General features: G+C 39.3%; 1 protein-coding gene across 2 annotated transcripts in view; it reads right to left on the bottom strand.

Annotated features, from left to right (window-relative positions):
- The window catches only part of Tcea1 (transcription elongation factor A1), a 36,446-nt gene that overhangs the window by 6,586 nt on the left and 18,104 nt on the right, over positions 1-11,756 (bottom strand). Inside the window, exons 4-6 of one of the 2 annotated variants that reach the window (XM_031366749.1) lie at positions 4,826-4,913; positions 2,151-2,293; positions 949-1,005 (exon numbers count right to left, since the gene is read on the bottom strand). In XM_031366749.1, coding sequence (XP_031222609.1) covers positions 949-1,005; positions 2,151-2,293; positions 4,826-4,913 — 288 coding nt within the window. Of the gene's footprint in view, positions 1-948; positions 1,006-2,150; positions 2,297-4,825; positions 4,914-11,756 lie in introns of both variants that reach the window. The other variant, XM_031366748.1, reaches the window with a different exon arrangement.

The following is an 11,756-nucleotide window of genomic DNA, read 5'->3' as shown; positions in this document are numbered from 1 at the left end:
AATCCACCTGCCTCTGCCTCCCAAGTGCTGGGATTAAAGGCGTGTGCCACCACCGCCCAGCTCAAATTCATAATTCTTACTTTTTAAGCAATTTGCAAAAATGGTTTCCAATTTAGATAAATGATATGACAACACTTCTTTCAGATTCCTTCATCTGTTACTGGTCATAGTGTAACTCTTTTCAACTGTGACTAAGTAATACCTTTTATTTTCTTAATGCTTAATGTCAGAAGCATGCATCAACATGATTTCAAAGAGTAACTGCCACAACTCAAGTGAGCAAGTATTTGAGAATTTACAATTACAAACTTGCCCAAGTCTGAATCCCACTATGAACACCAAATTTCTATAAGCATGACCACAGGTTCCTTGGAGGTCTTCTGAGAAGAGATCAACGGCAGCAGTACTGAAGGCTCATCTCATTTACCAGCTCAGTGACAAAATGATTACAGCAGGCTCTTCTCCACAGAAGGCCAGTTCAAAATAGAGACTGCAGGAGCCTGGAGGAGCTCACTTTTTACAAAGACCTGTTCCTCAAAAAGGACAGTCCCATCTTATACTGCCACCTAGGTACTCCACATGCAAGTCCTCTTTCAGAGTCTTTTCTATGGTGCCAGGCATAAACACATGTTCTGCCGGAAACAACAGGGAACTATGAGTACTCTGCTGAGGCCCTTCACTGAGTGATCTTTATATTTTTCCTGCCAGTTTACACAACTTAAATTCATTTGGTACATTCCCAATTTGCAAAGACAGAAAGACAAAACTATCATCAAACATAGGCTGTTAAGATTTGAATGACAAAGAAACGTGAAATAAATTAACATGATACCTTTCTCCTTCCTAAGAAAGTGTAGGATAAATCTCTGACTTACACAGCAGAAGAAAAGGGACAAGAAAACCTCACAGATTACTAGACACAGATATAGATGTGCACACAAAGGATATCTTCCTCAATCTGAGATCCCAGTTCTTCTTCATCAGCTCCAATAGCAACATAATCATCTAGGAATAAGAATGAAAAACTCATAAAGTATATAAGCAAGCCATTTACTTCTTCAACTCCATTTGCCTTCTGTAAAGAATCTCTTGAGTTAGAGCTGGTATCTTACTGTCCACTACTCCTTTCTTCTAGCGTTTGTTTAAGATCTCTGCCACAGTACTCCTGCACTGATGACTGCTTTTCCTAAGGAAACAACAATTCACATACTAGCCAACTCCTCATTTCATAAGACCATAAATTCTGGGTGTTCCAACAGAGAGAAGAGAAAGAACAAATATTAGGAAGAACTGTCCTGTCTCTTGTGACTCAGGCTTCAGCAGAGAAAAACTACTCATTTCATCTGCCAAACACATAAATAGACATACTCAGAAGAATTCCATAAATGCTCAAAAGGACAGAAAGAATAAATAGAACTGTTAGAAAGAAAAAGGGGAAAAATATACAGAGACAGTAAGGAAATTAAAGTAGAAAGAGCCAAATAAGGAACAAAACTGGCCGTCCTAGTCATGCACAGCTGGTCGTCCTAGCCATGCACAGTTCAGCACAGCTGAAAAGAGAAGGAGCGAGTTTGTATAAAATGTCAAATATCCTGCCAATCAAGCTTACTGTCTTATCTTAACTCATATACATACATTTGACATATTTTATAGATACCACATCCATATTCACATTGTATATGAATCCTTAAAGGCTAAAATTTCCATGTTAAGTCTAAAGATCAGTCCTTTGTAGTACTTTCTAAATAAATATAAACTATAAGTGCATACTGCTTTCCAACTATAACAAGTATAAAAATGAATTATTAATATAAAACTTAAATACTGTATGTCATGCTAACATTTGACAATTCAGTGTCATTACCTCTCAACCTAAGGTCAGGGTAAAGAGTTTGAAGATTAAAGATTTGTGTGGGAAAAGCTTAAATTAGCATGAATCAGAAAAGGTATCAACACTCTAGAAGGTTCTGCTCATTGGAGGTCCCAGTTTCCTGTGTTCCTCTTTCTCTTGTCGCCTGATAACTGCTACTAACAACAACTCCTAAGCTAAGCAGTGGGAACTATCAGCAGGGCGATACCTATAAAATACTAACACAAAGGTAAAGATAACGGGTGTAAAAGGCTAAAGAGCAAACAAACATTAAACTTACCTCCTGTCCGGAGAGCTGCGGCAAGCATCTCCCTACACTTTAATCGCACAGAATCAGAAGTGCTTGGTGCCCGAGGAAAAGATGAAACATAAGTATCTCGAGTGTTTGTCTCATCCTTTCTGCTGCTTACATTGCTGCTGGAACTACTAAAATACACAACATATATACATACACAGAGCAGAAAACAATCAGGAAACCCTCAATAATAGCATTATGATTACTTCTCTAAAAACAAATACTTGGGGTCTCTTAAGTAGACCAGGCAGATCTCCAATTCAGAGGTCTTCCTGCTTCTGCCTCTTGAGTGCTCAGATGAAGGTGAGCACCAGCACAGGCCTTCCCTACACTACTTCCAACAGAAAAAAGTATATATCATAGCTTAGCATAGTACATACAAAGCAGGGATCTTGCCTTAAGAAAAGAGATGAGGGGATAGGACTAGAGGCAGCTTGCAGGCAAAATAAAAAGAAAACATTGCTTAAAAACCTCTGTTGTAGTAAGACAATAAGGTTCTAATGAAACTCTCTTTAAGACAAGAGCAGGTGTAATAAATTAAGTTTCAGAATTGTAAAAAGATTTCTTCTTAGAAATACTAGCGTCATCTGAATTGTCTAATAGTTGTCTAATAATTTCTGAAATTTCAATTACATCTGTTTAACTTCTACTGGACATTCACCAAGTGATTTTCAAAATGTTTCTGTCTAGTTTCAATTAAGTTTTGTCATATTAATGGTATCTATCACAAATTTTTCTCAAGGACTGATTATGCTGTCTGTCCTCCTGTCCACTGTAGAGCTGCTGTGTTTGCTATTAAGAATAATCTTCTCCCCTTCTCTCCAAGACAAGGATGTGCTGGGGCTCGCTTTAATTGGAGCACTCAAGAGGCAGAAGAAGGAAGACTTCTGCGTTTGAACTGGCTGCTACAGACAAGACAGTCATTTGTGTGATCTATCTTTAGACAGTCTCTTCAGAGACCATCCCTTATGATCTACTTTACTTAGAAAATACTGTTTACACAGAGGTTTGCACATAGCTTCTCATACCTGCTCCCCTGCAAGACTACGTTTCCTAAAAGCAAGAGCTAGGATTTAATCCTATGTCTATTTTCAAGTTATAGCACGGTATCTGCAAGTAGTAAATAAAAAAAGGCTTGTTTATTTTTGAGATAAGGTGTCATGTAGCAGAGGCTGGCCCTGAACACTTTATGTATACCAAGAATGACCTTAAATTTCTTATTCTTCTGCCTCAGGATTACAGATGTGTGCCACCATGCCCTATTTGATGGGGTGCTGGGAATTCAATCCAGGGCTTTGCATACGCTCAGCAAGCACTACACCAAATTAACTACAACTCTAGCCCTCAATCGATGTTAACAAACAAACTAACAAAGCACTTCTTTTAAAAGCTTTCACTTCTCTGCCCATGGCTAGACTTAGCCAAAGCACTGCAAACTGCCTGTGTAGACTAATGAAGACTAACTTCACTATTACCAACCCTACCTCTTCAAATGTGATGCCTAAGTTTGACCCATTTAAATCAACTGTTTTCCAAGTTCTTGCACCAAAATATAAAACCTTGGTCAACTTCAAGTCACTGAGCTCTGACCCTTTTTTATATTATTCCTCAGACTTGTCTGGACAGTCCTCTATTGTTTCTTCCTGTGTTCTATACTGGAAAGATGCAAGGTTTTAGCAGGTAAGTACTCCACCTAAACTTCAATTACTAATAAAAATACACTAAAAATTCATTTTCTTCTAAACAGCTAAATTTGGGAGGAAAAGTGCTCAAAAGGCAAATGAGTTCCAGGGTCAATCTCTAATCAGTACCTTCATAATGGATTTACTATTGCTAACCCTAGCAATCTTATTCAAACTTATTAAAAGTATAATATAAATAATTTCACTTTATTTATGTAGACTTCTATTTTCCTTCTAAAATTCTAAAAAATCTTACTAAAATTTTTTTAAGTTAGCTATACATGTGCACTAGTCCCATTTGGCTAGAGAGTGGGAAGATGAGTGCAGGCATGATCAGAAGACCAGAAAAAGTGATGGAGCAGGTTAAGCTACCTAGTTATCCTGGCTGGCTGTTTGTTTTTTGTTAACATGACACAAACAAGAGTTATCTGGTAAGAGAAACCTCAACTGAGAAAAGGTCTCTACTAGATTGCCCATAGATCAGGCTGTGGGGCACTTTCTCATTAGTGATTGATGTAGGAGAGTCCTGTTCACTGTGGATGTTGTCACTATTGAGCTCGTGGTCCTGGATTGTATGAAAGAGTAGCAAGCCTTAAGTACTAAGCCAGTAAGGCAACATTCCTCCATGGCTTCCTGCTTTGGCTTCCCTCAATGAACTTGTCCTGGGATATGTATGTACCCTTTTGATCATTTGTTTTCTTTCTTTCTTCCTTCCTTCCTTCCTTCCTTCTTTCCTTCCTTCCTTTCTCTCCTTCTCTCTCTCTCTCTCTCTCTCTCTCTCTCCCATCTCCTCCCCCCCCCACTCTCGACAGGATTTCTTCTCTGTTGCCCTGGCCTCAAACCTAGAAACCCACTCAACTCTGTCTCCTAATTACTGAGATTAAAGGCATGTATTACCCACCACTGACAAGTTTGATCATGGTCTTTATCACAGCAACAGAAATCCTAAGTCAGCAACCTCAGAAATTAAAAAGCTACCTTTCTTCTCTTGCTTCAGGGCTATTCTGTGATGAAATTGCAGGTTCTTTTTTCTTTTCTTCAGGATCTTTATCAGTTGATGGTCCATCTGAAAAATTTTATCAAATTCCTAAACAGTCTACTTTTGTTAAAAATGAAAACAATCATTGTACTTTACTAGATAATACACACTAAATATTCAAGTCCCAAAGAAGATCATTAAAACCTTCAATTTCCCATAATTATATAAATATAAGCAAAGTATTATATTAGCATATGTACTGGGGTATTATTCGTAATAGGCTCATAATCCCCATCCCTAAATTGTCAATGGCACCTGAAAGTTTAAATGAAAAATATACACAGGAAAGAATGTGGATGAATGTGAGCACATCCATTCTGAAAATTAATGATCTGTCAATAGAGCAACAAATTCCACACTCTTTAAGACTCAGAGCAGTGGTTCTCAACTTGTGGGTCTCGTATCCTGCGTATCAGATAGTCATATTACAATTCATATAGCAGTAGCATAATCACAGTTATGAAGTAGCAATGAAATAATTCTATGGTGGGGGGGCTCCAACATGAGGACCTGTATTAAAGGGTCCCAGCATTAGGAAGGCAGAGAACCACTAACTTAGAGAAAATCGATTTAATACTGTAAATACATGTCAAAGTCAAAGCAATTATTTTTGCAACAAGAAGCATTCATCTTAAGCCACTCAAAACTGCCCCAGATTTAGGTTTAGAAAATAGTTAGGTCTACTGTAGAAATTATTTCACTTATGTATACTTTGCTCTCTGGCCATATATATAACCCCACCCTTTTAATGTTTATCTACTCTCTGTATAAAACACTGAAGTGATTATGAAGACCATAAAGGCAATTTTTAAACATAATCTCATCCCATGTTTCAGTTTGAATCCATTCAGCTTAAATCTCTGCCAATGAAGTATAGGCATGATAAATGCTAAAATTCTAGACAATTCTTACACTGCCTGGGATCGACAGCATGGCTAGAGAAAGGTCTATAAGTTTAAGTGTAATTTTATCAACCCAAAATACAATTACCTGAAATACAAAATCCTCTGTGCTATAGCATGAATATATACTTCAGTTTTTACATAAAACTAGATTGTATCACATTTTGTTACTATCTATTATTTTCCTTAAAAGCCTGAAAACCCACACCAAAACCCAGGAGGCAGAGGCAGGAGGACTGAGAATTTGGGATACATAGCAAGTCCTTATCTCCTAATCACAAAGCAAGCAAATAAGAGCCCCAAATCCTAAAGTGTTTTAGTATTGTGAAGCAGAATACCAATATTAATAATGGCATAGGGGTGCGGTAGGGTGCATACCCAGCACTTGAGAGGTAGAGGCAAACAAATCCCTGAGTTTGAGGATAGTCTAATCTTCATAGGGAGTTCCAGGCCAGTTAGGACTACAGTGAAACCTTGCTTCAAACAAAAAAATGAGGAACAGCACATGGGAGTAAGAGACAGCTCCAGAGTTGTAAAGTAGAAAGTATTTAACTGAAACAGGCAACACAACAATACACTGCCCTCACCACTCTGGCAGTGTATAGACATGAACGGCTGCACAAACATTCCCACAGACATGTAATAGGGCTTAATGGCAGAATATTTGCCTAGTGTGATAGTTTGAATATGCTCAACTCAGGGAGTGTTGGTATTTGGAGGTGTGGCTTTGTTGGAGTAGGTGTGCCACTGTGGGTGTGGGCTTAAGACCCTCATTTTAGCTGCCTGGAAGTCAGTCTTCCACCAGTAGCCTTCAAATGAAGAGGTAGAACTCTCAGCTCTGACTGCATCATGTCTGCCTAGATGCTGCCCTACTCCCACCTCTATGATAACGGACTGAACCTCTGAACCTGTAAACCAGCCCAATTAAATGTTGTCCTTTATAAGATTTGCATTGCATTGGTCATGGTGTATGTTCACAGCAGTAAAAGCATCACTAGGACACCTAGTGTGGTCAAGCCTTGGGTTGATGGGTGGAGGCATTCCTAATATACAACACAGTGTGCGCAAATACAGCGCAACGGGCAGGGAGGTACTGAGACCACCTACAGTTATACTCAAGCCCAGTTATTTACCACTGACCCAATGTTTCCAAGATATCTGAAATGGTCTGTGCTTTCTCACCATACAATAGGAGTTTACATATAGCACCTAAAGCAGAGGATTACAATGAGTCTTAAATGTCAATGCTTTGATATATCCAAAGTTTTAAAAAATGTATTACATACTAGCAGGAGCTATAAATCTTTAAACTAAATTAAGAATCTTTAAAAACGATTTTAAGCAGAAACTCATCAGGATGTAACATCCACTAAGTTAAAAGCAATAACAAAGCTAACAATAGCCAACAATAAAATCACTGCATTATGATTCAAATGGATTATTGTGAAGTCAATTAAATGACAATTACAATGAAAAACAAAAAAGTATTTCATATATAAAAATGATAACACAAATACACACACACACATAGAACCACGTAGCCACACCAGTGGGGACAAGAAAAACTGATGGGCCTTGTCATGATTAGTGTTATAAGATATATGATCACATTGTGAATGTTTGATTGTGTTGTTTACTGGAAAACCTGTTTCTAGTTATGGTATGGCTAAGTCTTGGCACACACACACACTTAATCCCTCTGGCTGGAATACAGACAAATCCTTAGTACACACCGTTAATCCCAAACAATGAAGGTAAATTTAGTTTGTAGGAGGAAGTACCCATGATTGAAAGTAATGTCTAATTGAGTGACAAATCAGAGTAGTATCTGATATGATATGTCCAACTCTTATAAGGACAGGAAAAAAAGGCTACATAAGAGGGCACCACAGAAAAGAAGGCAGTTTTACCAGGACAGTTTTACAGAGACAAGCTGAGGAGAAAAAAGCTAGACACAGGTGAAGACAGAACAAGTCAGAGAATGAGAAGGAACTAGAAGATTAGAACAATTTGCTACAGTTAGTATGAGGCCAAGCAGAGCAATTCAAGAGAGGCCAAGAGAGAGAAGGAAGAATGAATCAGTCAACTTAGAGAGGAGTTTGAGCCAGAACCCCTGAGTTGAACCAGTCAGTCAGAATTCAGAAAAAAAAAACCAAAAAAACAAAACAAAAAAAAAAAACAAGAAATGGTGAGCTTATTCAGAAGTTAAGTTTCAGAAGCTGAAAACATTTTATGCCTAGATAAGATATTATGGAGGCTAGAAGCTTCCAGGACTAGGCCTAGGTTAGCAGACTGAGGCAATAAGCCTTGGAGGGAACAATAACATCGGGTGAACAAAAGTTACTCTAACAGGTTGGTCTTTTGTCAACCCAAGCTAGAATTATCTTGGAAGACGAACATTGACAGAGGAAATACCTCCACGTAATTGCCTCAAAGCCAGTCTGTGGGGCATCTTCTTGAGTAATGATTGATGTGGGTGGGCCCAATTAGGCCCACCTGCCTAGCTGACTGTAAGTGGTCTCAGTCCTGGGCCAGTGGTCCTGGGTGTATGAGAAAGCAGACTTAGCAAAGGCAGTTTTCCTTCATGGCCTCTGAGAGCTTTAGTTCTTGTCTCCAAATTCCTGCTTAAGTTCCTGACTTTCCTTCATGAGGGACTAGGATCAGAATGTGTACAACAAACAACTGCTTTCCTTCCTAAGCTGTTGGCTTTTGGTTATGGTATTTTACCACAGCAGCAATGCAAGCCCAATACATACTATGGACACAGAATGTTACTAAATACTCAAAAGCACTGAAGAATGCTAACCTAGGAACCAGCCTGAGGGGTCACCCAGGGCCAAATTTGGGGTAAGATAGATACAAACAAACAGTAATAGATTGCAGCCCATCATACAGAATAAGAATCCACTTGAAAGACAATGCTTTCTTACTGTTTAGTAATGTTTTAGAGAGCAAAGAAATAAAAATTTTGTAATCACTATAAAGATTGAGCTGAGCAGAAATCATGGATACTAAATTAGAGGAGGGGACCTAATAGAGTGTAAGACAGATTCAGGGTCTTAAAATCTCTCTCATAGAGTAACACTTACAAGAGGAACAATAAAAAACATACTTTTATTGGGTATGAGACCTATGAATCTAATACACTTAGGGAGTGCTCCAACTGTGGATATACAACCTGATCTAATAATGAGAAAACAGTAGACAAATCAGAATAAGGGACGTATCACTATAAACAAAGGTGTTAAGGTCTTAAACCCAAACAAAAGGCTGAGGTGCCTATTTAACCTATCAAAGTGGACCTGGCTGTCAGGTTCTCCTTGCATAGTCCCTACTTGTTACAGGACCTTCCAGATTGGAATACACAATCCCTACCCTAAATTTTCCAGCCAAGGGCTGGGCTGTCCTTCCCCCAGGTGTTCTTCCCTACATTAATCCAGTCATTTTGCTTACTTTTCTCTTGTGCTTCCTGGCTGCTACACCTGGTTCCCCCCGACCCCCTCTTCAACATATGGTTTAGGGTGACCATTCGACTTTCCCAGGTATCTTTGACTCTAGCTATGTCTATAATAAACTTTCTCCTCCAGCGTACTTAGGAGCAATCATATCCTCTGTTTAATTTCTTTTTTCATTCATTTAGTGCTGAAACTGGAGATAGGAATAAATGAGTTCCCTCCCAAAGAAGTGCTCTGAACCAAGCTGACTCTACTAAGGTATTTATGGATCATTGGTTTCTGCTGGCTTCTGCTACTCACAAAATTTGATCCCAAATTCTAGAGTGTGGTTCTTCAAACTGCTGCTTCCCTCCACTTGCTCTCTCTGGACTCTAGTTTGCTGTGCCCTCCATGTAGGCACCTACATGTTTCCCTGGCTTCTGTCGCCTACAGCTCTAGTCTACATGCCTGTAATCCCAGTATCTGATAGATAGAGACAGGAGGATCAGGAGTTTAAGGTCATCACTTGCTATACTGAGTTCAAGATTAACCTCGATTAAATGACACCTTACCTAAATAAATAGTGAATAACAAAACAAAACAGGAGAAGTCTATTATATTCTTCATCACAGAAGAAAAAAATAAGGTTTAAAGAATTGTTCAGGGGGCTGGTGAGATGGCTCAGTGAGTAAGAGCCATCTCTGGAAGAGACTGCTCTTCCAAAGGTCCTGAGTTCAAATCCCAGCAACCACATGGTGGCTCACAACCACCCATAATGAGATCTGATGCCCTCTTCTAGTGGTTTGAAGACAGCTACAATGTACTTATAATAAATAGAGAATAAATAAATCTTAAAAAAAATTATCTAAAAAAAAGAATTGTTAAGATTGAAGGGGAAGGGATGGAGAAACAACTGTGAGAAGGGGTGACTGGGAGGGGACAGTGAGCAGATGTAAAGTGAATAAATAAAATAACAAAACCGGAAAAACAAACAAACAAACAAACAAAACCCTAAACCCAATTGTAGACTAGATACTGAAGGAGGTCAAAAAAGTATAAAGACATTATTGCGTGTCCTAGTTTGCTTTTCTGCTGCTGTAATAATAAAAGACCGACCAAAAGCAACTTAGGTAGGAAAGGATTTATTTGTCTTACCAACTATCATGGAGGGAAACCAAGGCAGAAACTGAAGCAAAGTAGGAACCAGAATGAAGCAGAGATTCTGGAGGAATGCTGCTTTCTAGTTTGCTATCCATGGCTATTTGCTTTCTTTTACAACTCAGGACCACCTGTCCAGAGCTGTCACCTTCACAGTGGGCTGGGCCCTCCCACATTAATTATTTTTTTTTTTCCCCGCGGGGACCCCCAACCCTCCCGCCACCCCACATTAATTATTAATCAAGAAAATGCTCCCCACACTTGCATACAGGTCAGTCTTATGGCGGCATTTTCTCAGCTGAGGTTCCCTCTTCTTAGATAACCCTAGCTTGTATCAAGTTAACAAAAAATTAAGAAGTACATAGGGATAACAACAAACTAGAGCATTAACTGTAAGCTCCATTACACCAAAATTTGCTATTATTCCAAAGTTTGTTTTCATTTATTAGAATTGTATAAGAAAAATATGCTTGGGCTGGGAATACCGCACATGCCTATAATGTCAGTCTCTAGACACTCTAGAGACTGAGGCAGGATCCCAAGTCCAAAGCAAACATAATGGAACCTATCTCAAATAAATGAAGAATACTAAGATAGAAAAGAAAAAGCTTGTTCTGAGATGTATACTTAAATATTACAAAATAAAAGAAAACACATTCAAACTACTCTTAGATGAATGAATGAAAGAAAGAAGGAAGGGAAGGAGGGAGGGAGGAAGGAAGGAAGGAAGGAAGGAAGAAAGAAAGGAAGGAAGGAAGGAAGGAAGAAAGGAAGGAAGAAAGAAATGGGGGCCGGAGAGATGGCTCAGTAGTTAAGAGCACTGGCTCCTCTTCAATTCCTCGCACCCACATGGCAGCTCACAACTGTCTATAACTTATTTCCAGTAACTCCAGTTCCAGAGGCTCTGACACTCTCACACAGACATACATGCAGGCAAAAACAATGCACATAAAATAAAAAAATTTTAAATTAAAAGAGATGATTATAGAAAATTGTGGGACCATGAAAGGTAGCCTGTTTTCTGGTTGAGCTAGGTTTAAATTCCGGAGACCCAGCAGGTAATTCTGCAAGGGGCAGAAGGCCCATTTGCCATGTTCCCAGACACTAGGCTCCTGACATAAGGCCCCAGCTCCATAATTCTGTGGCTATCAGTCACCCTGGACCTCACCCCCACAGTTCCGTGGCAATAGACAGGTAGGCCCAGCCCACTATAAAAGGGGCTATTTGCCCCTCCTCCCTCGCTTACTCCAGCTTCCCACTTGCCTTGCCCTCTTGCTGCTCCTCCTCTCTCTGCATTCCCTTCCCCCTTCTCTCCATGTGGCCATGGCTGACCTCTACTTCCCTACTCTCTCCCTCTCTCTGCCTTTCTACAATAA

Source organism: Mastomys coucha, unplaced genomic scaffold (genome assembly GCF_008632895.1).
Source record: "Mastomys coucha isolate ucsf_1 unplaced genomic scaffold, UCSF_Mcou_1 pScaffold14, whole genome shotgun sequence".
Lineage (NCBI taxonomy): Eukaryota > Metazoa > Chordata > Mammalia > Rodentia > Muridae > Mastomys > Mastomys coucha.
Note: the sequence above shows the minus strand (reverse complement) of the source record. Positions and strands in the feature narration are given on the sequence as shown.